We start from the raw sequence: 20,450 nt of genomic DNA, 5'->3' as shown, positions 1-20,450 counted from the left end.
GCCTGTCGGCGACACAGGAGGGGAAGGCGCGGATGGGCCGGCGCGCGCGCGAGACTGGGCCGGGGGAGGGAGGTTGGGCCGCAGGAAAGAAAAAAGGAAAAAGGACCGGGCTGAGATCTTGGGCCGAAAACGGAATTTTTTTTTCTTTTCTCAAAACCAAACAAACAAATTCAATTCAATTTCAAACTCAAGGAATTTGAATTCAAATTGAACCACAAACCATAAAATAATGCATTGCGACATGAATGCAAAACAAATCAAACAACCCCAGTTAATTTAAAAGACAATCATATATTTTTTTATTTTTTTATACTAAATTCCCTGTTAAGAAAAATAAATGTTGGAAAAATTTTAAAACTATGAGAAAATTGTTTATTTATTTTTTTAAATTTTAATCACATCTGAAATTTAAAAATTTCAGGGTGTGACAGAACTACCCCCCTTAAAAGGAATCTCGCCCCGAGATTCACAAGGCTAGCAAGAGACAAGGGTTTAGGCGGGTAGCATCCGATACACATTAACTTTCTTCTCAGTTATTCCTTCTTACAATGTATACTTCTTAATTCCTGGTGACTCACACAAAACACTTCACGGGAACTCAGTCTATCTCCATTTTCTTTAACTATTTATTCTTTCCTCAGCTTCGTTGGCGCATCTTTCATATCTTGATAAAGTGATTTGAAAAGAGCTTGATTGCTTCTTTTCTGGCTTGGGTGTCTTGTATCATCTCTCAAGTCTTCATGTACCTCTGTCATTAATTATCATTTTTTTCACACCAACTGGCAAGATGTCCGTCTTCTCCACACTTGAGGCAATACAACCCAAGATCATGGGACCTGGTCTTCTTATGCTTTGTTGGACAACTATGGGCATAGTGCCCTCTTTTACCACAATTGTAGCATGACCACTGAGTATTGTCTACATCTCGCTTTGCTGGGCATCTTCTAGTGTGATGACCTAACTTGCTATAGTTGCAACACTGTTGTGAAATATTACCCTGTTCACATGAAATAGCAAGACATCCATCTGGGCTATTTTTCTGCTCCACCATAACTCTTTGCACATCATGATTCTTCTTGATAGAGTTGTCATGCGGAGGTTGAGCAGCTTTAGGCTGTGGTTAGTTGAAACTGGATTGAGTACGGCTATCTGCCAATGGTTGTGGTAACTCCAACTTTTCTTGGCTTGCTTTACTAATTTGTTTCTTAGGCTGCTTGCTTCTTTTAGGCTGATATTCTTTGAAAGTGATAGTCCAATCCTCGAGGTTTATAGTCGGATTTCTATCTTCAGCTTGAGTAACTCTTTCTAGGTTTGGAACATGCATAGATAACTTTCCATTGATATCTGAATGATCGTGCCTTACTTCTGCTGTCATTAAGCTATCTTCTTGTAGACATCGACGGCCATAATGCTCACAACATTGGCACTTTTTTGAAGTCTTACTAATCTCATGTTGTTCCTCTATCTGTGGCTTTGGTGCTTCATAGTTTCTCTTATGCTTTTCATTGTTCCATGCTTCAGCTACTTGCCTCTTCACTGGTCCAGTGGGGACTTCTGTCTTGGTCATCTCCATGTTATTCGAGGATGTTGTTGTAGATTACAACCTTCCTTGTAGGACACGAGCTTGCATAGCTAATAGCTTCTCTTTATCAAACGCTGGTAGACAGGTTGGGACTTGATTATCACTGCTGGCTGGGTTGTGGCTCCTACGAAAGGAGGCTTGCTCTGTAACATGCTGTTGGTTATTGTCCCTGATTGGAACCATTGCTTGTACTCCTTGAGTTTGTGCTAGAATGTTGATGTCTTCTTTCTCCTTTCTGCTGGGGCTCACCATCTGGTTGCGTGGTAGGGACAATGTCAATAGAGAGAAAGAAAAAGCGAGTATCAAGGTAACGTCCATATTATCATCTTCACAAACTCTTGGTGGTTGCAACTTAAATAAATCAAGGAGGAGGTGAGAAAGATATGGGGGTAACAGAAAGGAAAAGAGAGCATTCTTGTCTTCAGCCTCTTTCATTTGTCGATCATTGTAGATGAGTGTTGCCATAAACTTCCTTCTTGACATCCATTAAAGGATTAGGTAGAAAGACAGAGGATATCAAGGAGGGGGAGGTATAAAAGAAGAACCCATCTAGGCAACTGATGTCATTGTAGGTAGAAGACCCACAATACACCAACAATCATTACAAAGAAACGAAATCAAACAAGGTCATAAAGACAAGCATCATCATGCAAGCACCGAATTCCACCAGTCAACATGGTCAAAGAACGATGCTAAACGTTATTAATAGAGTTAGAAGGGGTACTCCTAAGCTTGATTATATCTTCCAGCTTCGTCATGGATGACACATGTCTCCTTCAACTTGTCCAGCGTTGACTTCTCCATCGTGATTGCAGTAGTAGTGATAGCGTCACCATGTGGCTCTAGCTTGATTCTTTGGTGGTGCTCTAAATCCTTCATCTAACTCGAGTAGAAATGTTGGCTAGTGGTCCAATTGCTTCGACTTGACTCTCATGATAAACTAGTAGCTCCATTCTTCAGATGACTTGGACAGGCATTAGTATACATGGCACGGATCATCTAATTTTCTTGAATCAGGAAAGATACTTTGGAATCAAAAAAAATCAAGGGATGATTCCAGAGCAGTATTGTTATTATTATTATTATTATTATTATTATTTTGGAAAGAAGAGGCACAATGTGAAAACTGAGCACATTGTAAACAAATTAAAAGAAAATAGGCTCAAGAAGGATAAGTTAAAAGAAATTCAAGGATGGAATTTGTATAATCATACATCAAGGAGGATTAAAATCAAGGAGTGATCCAGAAGGGGAAATTAGACCGACCAGAATTGAGGGTCTACCATTTGCGAAATAATAAGGTGCAAATGAGAAGGGGTCAGACGAGAAAGGTGAGTTATCAATGCTGACTGAGGGAAGAAAATAGTTAAGGAGAGAGAATATTCAATGGAGGGGGGTCAAGGAATAAGTATGAATGGATTTTATATCAAAAGAAACCTTACAAAATGACCATTGCTACCTAGGCTTACGTCCTACAGTCGATACGGCTCTGATACCACTTCTGTCACACCCGGTTTTAAGGACAAAACCGAATGCATAACTATATGTATGCCATGATCAAGTTTCATACATATAGAGACATCATAAGTGAATAATCAGTAACGGTATCACGTAAAAGAGTAAATAAAACAATTAAAAGACTATCAGAGTTATACAGCTTATCCTGGAAATGAAGGCTCCAAACTTCACAGGCAATCGACTGGGGGGTTGCGTACGCCTAGAACTCAACAACATCTTCAGAAATCTTTATACACCTTCTCGTTCTGAGCAGCAGTAAGCAAGGGTGAGTACACTTATGGTTGGTACTCAGCAAGGCCACAAGAAATAACCAGAAAATGATTTAAATCCATCTTTAAGTTTATTAATCATGTGAGGGTCCAAGCCACTCTTGACCGTGAGCACAGCTAACCGGTTAGTTTTAACTCTGCAGAGGTTGTACACTTTCACCACAATTCGCGTAAAAGTTCCGAAGAACTTTGAACCCAACCACGCATATGTGCTGATCAGGCACAATACCACACTTCCGAGGTGTGATTGCATAGGGACGCTACGAGGCCTTTACAAAGAATTCCTATATGTATGTGTTGGTCCCTGCCGTGCGGTCCCTCAAAAGACGCAGCTTCCTTCACCCGCTCCACAACACAAACTCATAATCACCAAGCGGAACAACCCCAACACAACATATAGTTCATCTAATTACTTAGCCAAGACCAGAGCCATATAGTACTGTGGTTCTCCATGTTCCAATTAAATCATCATAATACTCTTGTAAATAAGCATAGACAGAAAGATGGTTAGGGTCACTTGACTTTCACAAATGAAAAGCTACTCTTACTGCTCTTCACTGCTCTTCAGTTCGTGCTCAATTGGAATTCTTGATTCTTCAAGCTTCAAACAACGATCCTTCTACTCAGAGCAATCAACGAGCAACCATACAAAACAATCAAAAAGATACATCTAAGAACAATACACCAAAACAAAGAAAAGCTTTAAAAGAGCGTACTAAAGGATAGGGCTCGCTTCTACGGTTACGAGAGCGCAAGAAATACAGAAAATGGAGCTAAAACGGCGATTCTATGGGATAAACGATGCTTCAGGGATTTAGTCGCGATTAACTAAAAAGTTAAGGACTAACAGAAAAGATTTGCAAGACACAGAAAACTATGCTCACAGAGGACAAAAAGGTTATAAAGCTATCGCACACATTGAAAGGATCACGTGAGCGCGAGAATCGATGAAAACGGAGTTAAAACGAAGAAGTTATGGCTAAAACAAGGCACCAGGGACTTGTTTGAGAGAGTTTTGAACTTCCAGGGGCTAGATCAGAAGAAACCAGGGGTTAAAACCTAATTAACCATAGACTTCAAGGGCTAGCATGTAAAAACACCTAAGCCGGACTGCGGGTTCTATTTTGGAAAAGCAGAGGGATTAAACCATAAAAGAAAGGACTGGTTTGTAAATTCTTTTCACCTAGCATGGACCGCGGGTTGATTTGCATAAAACCGAGGGTCTCTTTTGCAAAAAGGCCAAGGGTTGACCGGTATTGGATCTGTTGACCTCAGGTTAGATCTAATCGGGGCCGTTGGATCTGATCTAGACGGCTCGGGTTCGATGGGGCGGGTTGACGGCGACGCTGTGACGCCGGCGGCGACTTTCGCGGTGGCGGGCGGCGGCGAGCTCGCCGGACTTCACCCAAACGGCGGTCCGGAGCTGGGTTCGGCTTGGGTTATGGCCTGGGAGCTAGCTGGGGAGACGACGAACCCGTCTGCGGGGTTCGCACGGGGCATAGGCGGCCACAGCGAGCTTACGACGGCGAGCGGCGGCGCACTGATTCCGGCGAGGCCGCGCGGATTAGAGAGAGAGGTGTAGGGAGAAAGGATGGGTCGGAGAGCGTCCCCTCTACCTCGCGGAGCTTCTGGGCGTCGAACTCGTCGAGGAGAGGCGGCGGGGCGGCGGGTCAGCGTCGAGCCCGAGCTCGGCGGCTCCAAAGGGGACGGCGCGGCTAGGGTTTCGCGCGGAGGCGGCGGTACCGACTCGAGGGGATTCGGAGAGGGGGTGCGGTGCTTATATAGGGGCGGGGACCGAGCCTTGGCGTGTGGGCCAAGAAGGAAGGAGCGACGAGGGGCGCACTGCGACCGGACTCTGCGATAGTCCACTCGTCGCGGGGAAGAGGACGGGCCCGACGGGCGGGACCCGCCTGTCGGCGACACAGGAGGGGAAGGCGCGGATGGGCCGGCGCGCGCGCGAGACTGGGGGGGAGGGAGGTTGGGCCACGGGAAAGAAAAAAGGAAAAAGGGCCGAGCTGAGATCTTGGGCCGAAAACGAATTTTTTTTTTCTTTTCTCAAAACCAAACAAACAAATTCAATTCAATTTCAAACTCAAGGAATTTGAATTCAAATTGAACCACAAACCATAAAATAATGCATTGCGACATGAATGCAAAACAAACCAAACAACCCCAGTTAATTTAAAAGACAATCATATATTTTTTTATTTTTTTATACTAAATTCCCTGTAAAGAAAAATAAATGTTGGAAAATTTTTAAAACTATGAGAAAATTGTTTATTTATTTTTTTTAATTTTAATCACATCCTGAAATTTAAAAATTTCAGGGTGTGACACTCTCTGCACTGGACTCGACCGGTCTGACCGGTTGCTCAGAGCGGTCGGACCGGTCGGGTGTACCGGTCTGACTGGTCACCGGGGACGATTCGACCGGTCGCACTACTGGCTAGTCAACTGGCTTGACCTGCCACACTTTGCCTTGAGGGACCATGGGCCTGTAATTGTTGAAGTGTTCATCCCTCATCTTTTCTGCTTCCTGCTCCCTCTTCTCTTTATTGTGAAGGTGCTGCAACTTCCTCTTCTGAGTATGTGTCAACCCCTCTGGATACCAACGGGGTTAATGGTACTTGTCCGCTGCCTTGCTGCTGCTGGCCTCATGATTATTGGTCGTAAAAGGTTCTTGAGCAGGAGGAGTAGCCGATTTGCCAAACACCATCGGCTCTTTACGTTTGTCTTGTACAACCACCTTGATTTCGCCGATCTGAACTACAGCATCGGCTTTAGGCTTCTCTGAGTCAGCATTCAGTTGCACTTCTAACTTCTTTCCCTTCACGCGATACTCCATCTGCGGAAGAAAAGACTGTGCCGGTCTCTGCTGAAACTGGTCTGACCGGTCATAGGGGACCAGTCGGGACTGCGGTGCTGGACCAGATTGGCGTCGCCCCAGTCAGTCATGTACTGGCATCCTGGATCCAACCTCCCTTTGATATGGCAGTGGATATGGCATTGGAAAGCACTGAAGCCAAATTCCCTCATGCTCCCACACCGGATTAATTGCATTTGACGCCGGTGGAGCCCATAGCATAGTATATACTTGTTGCGGAGGGAACTGAGGAAAATCACCTCTGCGCCTGCTGAATTCTCTCCTTGGAGGTGAAGCATTGCCTTGACGCGGTGGTGAGCATGGTCTCTTTTTTAATGGCCGATCTCGTTGAACGGCCTTCGCATATTTGTTCAACAGCTGCCTAAAGGTAGGTCCTTGATTTACAATTCTTCCCTGCACCTTTGGCATGTTCGTCTTCCAAGTTCCCTCGTCCGGACGCTTCGGTTTGAAAGTCTGGGGCTGAACTCTGGACCGGTTTGACCGGTTGCTGGACCCGGTCTGACCGGTTGATGACACAGGTCTGACCGGTCGCGCCTGGTTAGCAGGCTGACTGGCAGAACCATCTTGCCCCCCGGGCTTGGGAGCATTAACAGTGATCTTCAGTGTTGATTTTCCATCAGGGGTTTTCTGCACAACAACTTCTCTAGCCAAAATCTTGTCATTAGCATTCATCGGCCTTGGATCACCAATCACCACATTCTTCCCTTTAGCCTCTTCGGCTTGTTCCGGCTCAAGGAGAACTTTTGGATTGTTCAGCTCCAAAGTGCGAACAAGGAAGGGAGTCTTGTCTACTTGCATCTCAGAAAGTACCAATCGTCTTTCATCTACAGTCGATTGGATCTATCGACGGAAAACATTACAATCATTAGTTGCATGAGAGAAAGAATTATGCCACTTACAATATGCATGCCTCTTTAGTTCCTCCGGCGACGGTATAGCATGAGATAAACGAATGTTTCCATGTTTAAGTAATTCATCAAAAATTCTATCACATTTAGAAACATCAAAAGTGAACTTTATCTGATTCTGCCGATTCTTTTGAATCGGCTTAAGCGAAGGACATGTAGATGGTTTGTCCTTTGATGGCCAAACAAACTCGGCGGCATACACTCCTTTTTCCAAATCGTCCGAACAATCCGAATCATTTTCAACAACATTCGTGTTGGACCGATGAGGTTTATAAGAATCTTTTACATTCTTAAACTTGAACTTTAAACCAATGGCTCGCATTTGAAAATGATTAATCGTAATAAAATCAAAGCCCTCAAGTTTCTCTTTCAAGTAAGAACGCAAACCGTTGTAAGCTAAATCTGCTAAGTCTTTTTCAGAAAGCGACAAATTAAAACATCGGTTTTTCATGGCTTTAAACCTTTGGAAATAATCTAAAACCGATTCATCTCGATTTTGCTTAACCAATGTTAAATCCAACAATCTAGCTTCGGTTTCACTGCTAAAGAAATGATCATGAAATTTGCGCTCTAATTGATTCCAATTCAAAATTGAACTCGGAGCAAGCGAAGAAAACCAAGAGAAAGTGGTCCCGGTCAATGACAAAGAAAATCAGCGAGCATATAAAGCATCATTAAGACCCGCTTCTCCCAATTGCAAAATATATTGGCTAACATGTTCCCAAGTCGTGCGAGAATCATCACTATTAAATTTAACAAACTCGGGAATACGCCAACCAGCAGGATATGAAACAAAATCAAACTCAGGAGGATACGGCTTTTGATAAAGACGCGAACTACCCATATCAATCCCAAGTTTAGTCTTAAGCACCCCGACCATATCGTCTTTGAACTATGGATAGTTGCGAGTGGCGTAGGGGGTGGTGGACTCTGCACCATCGCACCAGTCTTACCGGTCATATGACCGGTCTGATTGCCTTGGACCGGTCTGACCGATTGTGAGTAGACAGATGAGGGCGGCAGTGTCTGCCCTGGAAACGAGTTAGTTGGCATGCCATAGAACTGATCGGAGCTAGCAGATGCACTGGCCGAATTTGGATCTGGAGAATAAGTGCCATCCTCGACACTTTTGCCTTTTTTCAACGCCGCTATTTCATCATTAATACCCACAAAAGTCTCACCCGCTGCTACTTGCGCATCAGATATTTTCTTATCGACCATGAGAGACATTTTCTTAACTAACTCAGAGGGATCGTTCGGAGTACCTCAACCTTGTTGTTGTTCAGCTTGAAAGATGGCATCATGAACTCCCCGATCCTCTTGAAGAGGCCTCCATGCTCCTTCTTGAAGCCTTGAAGGAGTTGCTCCATCAGGTGTTCTTCACCGATGAGGTAGGCCCGGCGCTCGTCTTCGGTGAGCTCCTCCATGGTTGCCTTGATGACGTTGTCGGTGCTGATTTCCCCATGAGAGCCCATCTTCTTGGAGATTTGGATTAGATTGGTTTTAAAACCAGATTAATCTGTTCCCCAGCGGAGTCGCCAAAAAGTGTGTTGACACCAAATTGTGCCAAACACACTCGAATGCGCGCACGATCGTCAAAACGATCAACACCCACGAAACCCTGGGCAGACCGGTCTGACCGGTACCGCCGACCGGTCTGACCGGTGCAGGCAGGGCCTCGCTGAAAACCTAAAACAGCGAGCTCGGGAGGGACCCTGTCAGAGCTCGTAAAGCTAGGGTTGTTCTGAAGTTGGCAGGCCACTCAGAATGTCGTCAAATGCCGTCGAGACGAGAGAAGAAAGCAATTAGGGTTTGGAAAAGGCTAGGGTTTGAGAGATAAAAAGTAATGCGATTTTTTGATTGATTCGATTGGGAATAACCTCAATCAGCCTTAGCCTTCAATTATAGGCCGAGGAAGACGTACCCCTTCACGAGTAGGATTACAAAAGGACCCTTTACAAAAACTCTAATTCTACTCGGACTGTATAGACCAGACCGGTCTGACCGGACGGCCTCTGCAGGTGCCAATTTTGGCTGTCAATGAGTATGTGCACGTACATGCAACAATCAATTGTGGAAATATTGTTAATAAATAGGTGCAAGTAATGTCAGTTTACCATCTTGTTAATTTTTCATAGAATTCCTAAACTGACTTATTTTTAGGCAGTGGCGGATCCAGTGGGTAGGCCATATAGGCCTAGGACTACCCAAAATTTGAGCAATCTTTTCTTTACTTGTTGATTTCCTTTACTATCCTTATTATTTGAAAACTCTTATAGTTATGTTACCTAATTGTATACTGAATTATACCATTTTGTATTTTGAAGTTTTAACTAGGCATACCCTAAATTCAAATCCTGGGTCCGCCACTGTTTTTAGGATGGAGGGAGTAGTACACATCTTTTTAGAAAATCTCAAACTCGTTACTAATTGTGAGAAATGATCCCATTGCCCCTAATTGCTTTAGTGGTTGTGATTGAAACCCATATATTTATTCGGTTCTTTAGCTTAATCAATGCATATCATTGAAATTAGAAAAGTAGCAGCTACTTCATTCGATTGACATCATGTGCTTCTCTATACAAGTTTTAATGGATCTCACTAAAAACTAAAGAACACTCTTTGTAGGACAAAATATGAGTGCTAAACAAACCCATATTTTTAGATGAAGTATATATTAACAAAACATTAATTCACAATTTATGGAGAAACAAAGTTTGCAAAATAAGAAATGCGCAAACCAAAATTTGTACTTCAAATTCAAAGAAACCAAGCTGAACTACATTGGGCTCCCACAGTAACCTAGAAAGAATCGGAGCGATGAGAATGGACCTTGCTCCAATTTTTAATCTCAGGGTTGGAATAAGATTCTGAGCTCTGACTCTTTTACCGTAAGCTGGTATATATACATCGGTTCGAACCCGAACCAGTTCACTTATGTACGGAAAACTATACGTTTTGAACCCGGATAGTCCAGTTAGGTATAAAAACATCATGGTCGCTTAGCCTATCCAAAGTACTGTTAATTTGTTGGTTCTACCACTGAGACCCCTAAACAAATTCCACCCACGTGAGTGCCTCTTATTGACTACCGTGTTCGAACAATGCATTTATGATTTATGAATCAGATTACATAATGTGCATAGTACAAATTACTGAGAGCAGTCGCTTGCCTGCGTGTTATAGTCCCAGACGATGATAGTTGAGCTGTCCCTACGGACCAACAGAATCCTACAGTATCATCGAGATCAATCCAAATCTTAGCTTCACTCTGTTGTTAGGAGCGAAATAGTAAACACATATCAAAGTTATATTTTGCCTTGTAGAACAACAACTGTTCTCTCACCATGGCTCCGTTGGATGCACGTCAATGGAAGCCCAATTATAACTAGACCATTCCAGGGGTACGATCTGGTCCAGTGGTAAAAAGAAAGGCATGATATGTGTGAAATATGGCATGGATATACAACAAAACCAAGGCAATAGCACAATGGAAATCACGTACCTTGATTTCGGACTTGATGACATGATGGTCCACAGTTTATATATATACCACGCCATCAAATTAAGAGTTGAAGTTGACATGTAAGAGGAAACGATGGATATGAAAAGTCAATATACACTATTAGAAAACATACTATCAGTCCACCCCTAGGTTCAATGGCTATTGGTATATTTGGGTGGACCAAAGAATCTAGGAGCCTTCGGTATCCTCCTCCTTCCCATCGTTCCTGCTTCCACTCCCCTCCTCCCTGCTGCCGTCCCTCCCCTCCTCCTCTCCACACCGACCCTCTCCTCTTTCCCGACGCTGTCATGTCCCATCATCCCTCCCCTCCTCCCCTCCCACCCCCTGCTATCCTCATCCCCCATCACCGTCGAGTTAAATCCAACGCCTCCACACACCACGCCCCCCCTCCCCACCCAAAAAAAAAAAAGCGGTGATGCTCATTTTGAAGCGGCAGTGATCGAGGCGATGGAGCAGTGACAAATCTAATCTGCGTTCAAGCCGAACAAGACATGTCTAGCTTGGTTCTTATGGTGAATTGTGAGATGTTGGTCAAATAAGCTCAAAACTGGTAGATTGTACAAATGTTACTTTTTGATGCACTTGCTCATATATATGAATGAATGCATGCATGCATCGTTCATATGATTACTCATGTCATAGTGATTATTTGAACATTTACAGTATAGTAATTTTTTAATGTTAGATCCAGCACATACTAACCACTATTAATGTAACAAACCATATGCATGTTGGGTTGTTGGTCCGTAAAGAAATCTATACCTTATGGCAGTCTATCGGCAATAATATCAACAAACTCTGAGTAGGAAAACAGGTGCCTTCCGTCCGTTAGTGTTCCTTTATTAGGATAGTCGTTTGGAAAAATATCTTTAAAAAAGCAATAGTAAATACTGATGCTACTTACACCGACTTATAGGCGTAGTTGGTAAAACTCTATACTACAAACCGTAGGCTGCCAAAGCGAATTTTGCAAAAACCTAGGATGTCGCCATTTAGGGTTGTGGTATAGTGTGCTCACAAGGACTATAGCAATAGGTGACACGTGTGGGTACCATCAAAGGCTAATCTTATACTCCCTCTCCATACTCAAAAAAGAAAGTCATTTTGGACAGCGGCACGGTCTCCAAATCATAACTCTTATTTTTATAAAATTATTTATCACATAGTGATAAATTTATATTTTTATGAAAGTATTTTTAAAAGACAAATCTATTAATATGGTTTTCGTATTTTGAAACTCAACAATTTAAAAGTTAGTCATGATTTATATTCCCATTATTTGACCCAAACTTTGTCCAAAATGACTTTCTTTTTGCGTATGGACTATGGAGGGAGTACTTGTTAGAGTGTGCACTGATATACAATAATTGCAAAACACTATAACACTATATATATATATAGTATTTAATAATTTTTGAAGTGACAAACTATCTATCTATCTATATTATAGAGACTGAAAACAATTGAAAATGTTTGTCACCCACATCGAATCTACCGTACCCCTCACGCTGGACCCACCAATCAGGGTGGAGGGGTGAAAGGAGGGGTAGATCCATAGAATTTGTGAGTAAGAGGATGTTTCCGCTCAAAACTCATTTATTTTTCACTGCCACCGCTCGCCCGCGTACACTTACCATGCTCGACGCCACGCTTCCCCGCCTTGTGCCAGCCTGAGCCATAGCGTAGCCCCGACCGTGGATGCCAGCGGCAGTGTCTCCCCGCGCGAGCCCACGGCCCTGGCGGCGGCCTCTATGACGCTCATCATCTGGAGTGCATGCGCCATCTAGGTGAAGTCGAGCACATCGCAGCCTTCGATTGTGCCGCCACCGCATCCGTGGATCGCAAACGGGAACAGGGCACGCATAGTCCCCGCGTATGAATACGACAGCATGGTTTCACAGCCGAACTCCATGTCCATGGGGTTGGCCATGAACGGCAGGTCCACGGCAGCCACAGAACCTGGCCTCCGATGCCAATGAGGGGGTGCGGCTCACGTCTTCGTGGAGCGCATGGCCATGATGCCTACATGCGACCAGCGATGCCTCTGCCGATTCGGACGCATCGACACCCCCGGTGTAATCTAGCATCACCATTGCTTCCCCACTTCGAACTGAACCCATTTGGCTGGTGTTGACAGCCAAAATTGGCACCTGCAGAGGCTGACCGGTCTGACCGGTCGGGCCGACCAGTCAAACTGGTCTGAGTCTGTAATCCAAGTAGATTTAGATTTAGAGATAGATTTCCTTTTGTAAATCGACTCGTGAAGGGCTACGTCTTCTCCGGCCTATATAAATGAAGGCTAAGGTTGATTGAGATTATTCCCAATGGAATCAATCAAAATATCGCATTGCTTTTTGTCTCTCAAACCCTAGCCTTTTCCAAACTCTAATTGCTTTCTTCTTGTTGATGGCTATTCGGGGCCAACACACTATCGCGCACGGTCGTGCGGTGCGAGGAGGAGCTCGATGCAGCACCTCCTGCGTAGGGCAGTCAGAACGGTCAGAGGGACCGGTTAGACCGGTCGCCGGGGTGAGACGGCTGAACGCTCGCCCAGGAGGGACCCTGTCGTTGTTTTACCGTCGGGTTCTCCGAGGGGTATCCCGAGGAGAGTGGTTATGAGTAGGGACTCGCCGAGATCAGAACGCGATGGTGCAATGAACACAAAGATTTAGACAGGTTTAGACCGCCGGAGCGTAATACCCTATGTCATGTGCGGTGGTTTGTATTCCCTCTGGTATTGTTCCATATTTTGGAGGGGTCCCTGCTCGCCATTATATGATCCGGGGGAGCAGGGTTACATGGAAATCCTAGTCGAATTCTATTAGGATTCTAGTCCGAGGGGTTCGGCTAGTTCCCGAGACCGTCGACTAGTTCTACTCCTATTCGGGTAGATACAAAAAGAGATAGGGCATAACCATGTACTACTCCCTACTCTAGAATGTTCTCCGCCGTGGGTAGTCCCGGTGTCCCAGGTCCGACAAGCCCCCGAGCTCTTCGTAGTCGAATCCTGCCGGCATTGAGCACTTATGAAGATGTTCGTCGGTTACTTCGAAAGCACCTGGACTTTCATCTGCGTAATTGAGCGCTTCGAGTGCTTCTGGAGCAAGACGTCCATCTTCGAAGTCCATCAATATTAGTCTTCTGAGGGCTTCTTCGGCTGCATTGAGGCTATGAGGTGCTCAAGCCCCGAATCTGTAAATATGGCGCGCGATGTACTTGCGCTCCATATGGAGTAGCCCTCGAGCCTTAGTTTGATTTGATGAATCGGGCTGAGGATCAACTCGGTCTTTTGGGTTCTTTGATCTTCTATCCGAAGTTTGGAACTTTTTCGAAAAAGTTGCCATTTATGACACATATCCTGCAGCCCCCGAGCCTTGAGTTCGAATCCATGATTTGGGGTTAAGGGTCCAGTTGATAATATCATGTCCTCTGCAATCTTTCTGAGCTCATCAGAGCTGCAGCGAATCTTTTCAAAAGGTGACATTGCGGTGTACTATTTGCCCGTGGGTTCACGTGGCGAGTACTGTTGTAGAATCTTTTTTGTTTCGCCCGTGAACCTTCCTGCTTCTTGGATGACATGGGCTGAGCCGTGGCTCTGCTGCTTCCTCTATTTAAGCGGGGTCTGCTGAGTTTGGATCTTCATTCTCGCAGATGTAGCCATGGGTTCCAAGTGTAGTTCTTCAATGGACAGTACTCGACCTCCTGATGGGAGTACTCGATTTGTCCTTGTAGGTGCTAGATGAGTGTTTGCAAGCAGCACAAACACTTGTTTTCTCTCAGGCCGCCACCTTTGCTCTTCACATTGCCGCCATCCTGGTTGTCTTGATAGAGAGCTGGTGGAAGCCATATCATAAGCCTTTTCGGGTGGGAATTGTGGTTGTCTCCCCCACGATGGCTTCTGGAGAGATGGCATGGTTTTTGTTGCAAAACATATCTAGGAGAAGAACAGATGCAAGAAGAGGATTTGCGATGTTCTGGATCCATCTATATCTTCTTACAACAAGCCTTTTCCTCCTTGAATGTATCTAGATTACTCCCTTTTGGGAGTAACAAGCTTTATATCTTTGTATCGGCGCTTGGGCTGTCTTCCTTGTAGTTGAGTTCGTGTGGTGAAACCGTTGAGGTCTGTGTATTTTCTTATATTGGGATGTAATCCTTGTAACTAGATTTCCTTTGGAGCTGATCCTGAAGTTGGTGGCTGAAGTAACTCTGAGAACTTGGTTCGCTCTCTTTGAGCTTTTTGTTTTTTACCGTACTGCCCCTATCTCTATTTATTTAACCGTTCCAGTAAATCTAGGGTTAGCACGCTTCCTCTTTTTTCTCCGCCACTGCAAAACTAATCTGCTTTCGCTCTCGAGTGTTGTGAGAAACTAGCCACCGCTAGCCCCTGAGCGTGAGGTGAGAGAGACTCATTCTAATGGCGCCGAAGAGATCTGCTTCGAAGGGGAAGGTGGATCAGGCTGCCGTTGGTGAGGCGGAGGTCCAAGGGTGGAAGTCGAGTAAGTGTGCCGACTCCCATCTTTTGAATCTTGTTGAGAGTCATCTTCTTCAACCTCGAAGCGTGATCCATTGGCGTGGATCCTTGGGGGAGTCTTTTCCTTATGATGGAGGAAACGAATCTGTTGTTTTCCTTCCTCATTTTCTTTGGGGCCTCGGTTTTCCTGTTTCTGATTTCTTCCGTGGCCTCCTTCACTACTGGGGGGTTCAAGTGCATCACTTGACCCCTAATTCCATCCTTCACATCTCTATCTTTGTCCACTTGTGTGAAGCCTTTCTAGGGATCGAGCCCCACTTCGATTTGTTTTTGTACTTCTTTCATCTGAAACCTCATCCCAACGAATCCAAGGTGGATGTAGTTGGGGGGGCCGAGTTGCAATTTCGACAAGGGAGGAAGCCCAAGTATATCCCCTACGAGTTAAGTGACAAGGTCATCGACTGGAAATCAATGTGGTTTTATATTAGGAATCTTTATTCTTCCCTTCCTCTTCGTACTCCTGGGACCCCTGTGAAGAAGTCGAATTGGAATTCCAAGGGGAGCGGGGGGGACCAGGTTAGCTTTCTTCTCGGAGAGATTGAGAGGTTCAAGGCAGACCACCAGATTTGCGGTGCTTCTGTGATTGCGCATTGGTCGATGCGCAGGATCCAGCCGCTGCAGCGGCGGGCCAGTTTGGGCTTTCAGTACATGGGAGAGGCGGATCCTTCCCGTTATACCCGAACCAAGATTTCTGAGGATGATCTGAAGGATCGGGTGTTGGAACTACTGAAGAACGTGCTAAGGACGGCCAATGTTGCTGGGACTTTCAGTGCTGTCAGGCATCCTCGGGAGGTACTGTTTCGAGTAGTCCACTGAAGTGTAGTTCAAGTACTTTTTGTCGAGTAGTCGAGTTGATTCGATATCTTTCATGCGGATTAGTCCCGAAAATTATCAGAGTAGGCATCCACTGCCTGAAGATGTGCCCTTGGCGCATACTAACTCAAGTGTGCATCTAGCTTCTTTTGCCTTACATTCTGAATTGAAATTGCCTTTGCATCCTTGTTTTATCATAGTTGAATCTTGTTTGCAGGTCCTTCAGCAAGTCGGACGGCGTCGGATGTCCAGGAGCGGGCGGCAAATGAGCCGGCCGTCGAGTCTGTGAGAACTCGGAAGCGGAGCGCCGCCTCTACTGGTAGTAGTGACATGTGAGTATGGCTTGGTACCCTTTTGAGTTGTTGCCTTCTCCTGATGCCTTTTCTTTTTCTCAGGCCTCCTTCTTCCAAGAGGCAGGCGGTGGGCCCTATCGTGAGCCCTGTCGACTCAGCTCTTGCTGCACCGACTGAGTCTGGTGGCAGTGGCTCTGCTAAGGGGCAGAGTGCTTCGGGACAGAGCGTGGTCCCGAAGTTTGTCAAACCGAAGAAATTTGTGCTAAAACACTCCTCTAAGTAAGTGTGGTTTTTGGTCGATTGCTTGCATTTGTTCTTTTTGATACTGCGATTGAGGTTTGAGTACTTCTTGCTTTTGTAGCAATCCAGATGCTCTTGGGATTGATGAGTTGGAGAAGGGAATTTTTTATTCCCTTAAGAGCATTGCCCATTTACCTCCCAGCCCGCTGAAGGAGGGCGATCGGGTGGTTGATTCTGCTGCTGGCACGGCAGAGACTCTGGTGGCTGAGGAGACGGACAAGAAGTCTCCTGCTGCAAGCGCTGGTGAGTGTCTTTTTGAGGTACGGTCGACTGGTTTCTTCGTCGAGCCTTCCCTGATGTCTTTGTATTTTCCAGACAAACAGAGCGAGAATCGGTCGAAGAGTCCTTTGGCTGTTGCCAATGTCGATTTGGTGCCGCTGGAGACACCACGGCAGGAGGTGGAGAAAGCGGTCGGGGAGTCGACCGCTGTTGCCCAGGGGATCTTGGGCTGCCATTCTGCTCTTATCATTCGTGACTTCTTGTACTCGGGTACTTTTGTTGAGTTGTCGAGTACTTTGTCTTAGTCGTGTTTTGTTGGCAGGGTCTGGCCAAACAAGTCACTAAGCAGGCCGAGTTTCTTCGGCTGACCAGGGAGGATCTCCAGTTGACGGCTGACCAGATGTTGCAGCTTGAGAAGATGGCTGCTCTATAGAAGTCTTCTTGGGAGCAGTCGGAAAAGGTCAAGCTTCTGGAGGCCCGGGTGGAAACTTTGGAGCAGGACAATTCTGCTCTGAAGGATAAGGCTTCCAAGCTGTAGGAGAAGGCCAAGGCTGCTACCAAGGAGAAGAAAAGGTATTCTTTTCCTTCTTTTGTGTCCTTCGAGTAGTTTTCTTCTGTTCTGATGTTTTCCTTGCTTTGACAGAGCTTAAAAGCTTGTTGTCGCGAAAGGATAATGAGGTGACTGATCTGACCAATATTATGTATCGTCACGCAGATGCTGTGGAGAAGCTGATGAAGATCAAACCAAATGCTGACAAACAGATGGTCAGTGATATGAAGCAGATCAGGGAGCTCTCCCAACAGTTGGCTGATCTTGAGGTGGCAGCCAAAGTAGTCGTTGACATGGTGGAGGACGAGGAGGCTGCTGGGAAGAGTCTGCTGGAGCGTCTTCGTGAAGCCCCTCAGAGACTTAGTAGCTTTTTATCTGATACCACTAGAGAGTACTTGGCCCACGCTTTAGGATTAGTCAAATCCTTTCTTCCTTCTGCGAACTTGTCCCTTATTGGTGATGGGGTTGTCGTTGGCTGTTCGGAGGAGAAATTCCCTGAATATGTCGCGGAGATGAAGCCCATCGCTGATAAGGTTATTAGCGGCTTGGAGCCGGCGCCAGAGTCTTGAACAGTTGTTGTAATATCCTCTTGGCTTTTGCGTGGGTGTGAGTCCGCTTGTGTACTTTTAACATTTTGATGTATAGTACTTTTTTCTTTTGACGGCCGATTGGCTGGTTGCCTTTGATATTGGCTGTCTTGATTTGTTTCTTCGAGTACCGTAGTAATCGACTGGCTTGTCGTCTCGTGGACGAGTAGTTCATTTGTAGGAAATGGAGAGATTGTTCGAGTACTGTAGTAGTCGACTATTCTCTGCTTTGGATGATGATTCCGTCTTGGTAGATGGAGATTCTGGTTCTTCGTAGGTCGAATACTGTGGTAGTCGATGAGTTTTTGTCTTGTGGACGACTAAGTCCCTCTTGGAGATAGGGAAGTTGTTCCATTCGACGATCGGGTACTGAAGTAGTCGATCAATTGTCGTCTTATAGATGAAGATAGGGAGCTTGTCCTATCCAGAGATCGAGTACCGGAGTAGTCGATAATTTGTTGTCTCGTGGACGAATAGATTTTTCTTGGGAGATAGGGATCTTGTCCCATCCTAAGATCGAGTACCGTAGTAGTCGATAATTTGTCGCCTCATGGACGAATAGTTCCTTTTGGGAAATAGGGAGCTTGTCCCATCCAGAGATCGAGTACCGGAGTAGTCGATAATTTGTCGCCTCATGGACGAATAGTTCCTCTTGGGAAATAGGAAGCTTGTCCCATCCAGAGATCGAGTACCGGAGGAGTCGATAATTTGTCGTCTCATGGATGAATAAATTCTTCTTGGGAGATAGGGAGTTTGTCCCATCCGAAGATCAAGTACCGTAGTAGTCAATAATTTGTCACCTCATGGACAAATAGTTCCTCTTGGGAAATAGGGAGCTTGCCCCATCAAGTACCATAGTAGTCGATAATTTGTCGCCTCATGGACAAAAAGTTCCTGTTGGGAAATAGGGAGCTTGCCCCATCGAGTACCGTAGTCGTCGATAATTTGTCGCCTCATGGACGAAAAGTTCCTCTTGGGAAATAGGGAGCTTGCCCCATCAAGTACCGTAGTAGTCGACAATTTGTCGCCTCATGGACGAAAAAGTAGAGAACTTGTCTCTAGGACCGCAGACCCCGACTACTCGATTCGCCGTGCCTTTGACTTTGAGTAAACAAAGAAAGTTGGTATTCGAGGTAGTCGATGGAGTAACCGCCCCTGTGGAGGGGGAGCTCATGTCTCTAGGTTTTACTCCTGAAGATGGTAGAGAACTTGTCTCTTGGGCCGTGAAGCTCATGTCCCCTAGTCCCAGCTACCCGATTCGCCATGCCTTTGACCTTAACTTAACAAAGAAAGGTTTGTATTCAGAGTAACTGATGGAGTATCGAGTCCTGAAGAAGGTAGAGAACTTGTCTCTCGGGCCGTGAGGCTCATGTCCCCTAGCCCCAGCAACCCGATTCGCCATGCCTTTGACCTTAACTTAACAAGGAAAGGTTGGTATTCGGAGTAACTGATGGAGTATCGACTCCTGAAGAAGTAACCCCTTGGGAGGGGGGAGCTCATGTCTCCGGCGACGAACTCTGCTCTTTCATCCAGTTTTGAAGCACTCGAATTCTTTAAATTGGAATTTTACTCGGGTGGATCCATCTTGGCTTTTATTGGGTGTAAGACCCGGGGTGGACTTGAGTATATGTCTTCTGCCAACACAGGTAGGGAGCTGAGTCAGAGCTTGGGCGAACCCATCCTAGTCTTTATTGGGTGTAAGACCGGGGGTAGGCCCAATAGATGACTCGGTTGCCGGCACGAGTAGTTTTGATGCTGAGTCAAAGCTCGGGCAAATCCATCCTAGCCTTTATTGGGTTTAAGACCGGGGGTAAGCCCAATAGATGACTCGGTTGCCAGTACGAGCAGTTTTGATGCTAAATCAGAGTTCGGGCGAACCCATCCTAGCCTTTATTGGGTATAAGACCGGGGTAAGCCCAATAGATGACTCGAGTCAGAGCTCGGGCGAACCCAACCTAGCCTTTATTGGGTATAAGACCGGGGGTAAGCCCAATAGATGACTCCCTTACGTAACTGGCACATTTGACTCTTCATTTGTTAGACATGATATTGCTCGTGTTGGCTCTCTTCTTTGTTGTCTTTGTTGGCAGAAGTTGGAGGTGCTCCGAGTGCTTTGCGAAGGGTGCTGCACTAGAAACTCGAGTGCTTTCCTTTGGGGTGCAAGAAGCATTTTGAATGGATTTTCTGGTGAGTATAGTCGATCTCGACTGCTTTGGTTGGGAAGGAGGTGCTGCCTTTTAGCAACGTCATTTTCGTGGATTGTACCCGTAGATATCAGGTATCCGATAATTAGATGTCGGACTGTAGGATTCGACTTCCTCCTGATCTTCCTTTTTGTTGATGATGATTGTTTTCGTGTTGCGGCCAATGTTGATAACATTGTGTAAGTCGCTATTGGAGTAGTCAAATGAGTCGCCGAGTTGTTGATGATGCTCTGTCTTGAGAATCATCTTCGGGTTGTTGTCTA

The 20,450-nt window shown here is 45.5% G+C and overlaps 1 protein-coding gene across 4 annotated transcripts in view; it reads right to left on the bottom strand.

Moving 5' to 3' along the window:
* The window catches only part of LOC120644165, a 53,269-nt gene that overhangs the window by 23,289 nt on the left and 9,530 nt on the right, over positions 1-20,450 (bottom strand). For 3 of the 4 annotated variants that reach the window (XM_039920740.1, XM_039920738.1, XM_039920739.1), the window contains 3 exons: positions 10,667-10,678; positions 10,508-10,572; positions 10,335-10,392 (listed from right to left, as the gene is read on the bottom strand). The exons of the other annotated variant lie outside the window; for it this stretch is intronic. In XM_039920740.1, the coding sequence (XP_039776674.1) occupies positions 10,335-10,392; positions 10,508-10,572; positions 10,667-10,678 (135 nt within the window). The remainder of the gene's footprint in view (positions 1-10,334; positions 10,393-10,507; positions 10,573-10,666; positions 10,679-20,450) is intronic. 4 annotated transcript variants of the gene reach the window in all.

This window comes from Panicum virgatum, chromosome 8K (assembly GCF_016808335.1).
Source record: "Panicum virgatum strain AP13 chromosome 8K, P.virgatum_v5, whole genome shotgun sequence".
Classification (NCBI taxonomy): Eukaryota; Viridiplantae; Streptophyta; class Magnoliopsida; order Poales; family Poaceae; genus Panicum; species Panicum virgatum.
Note: the sequence above shows the minus strand (reverse complement) of the source record. Positions and strands in the feature narration are given on the sequence as shown.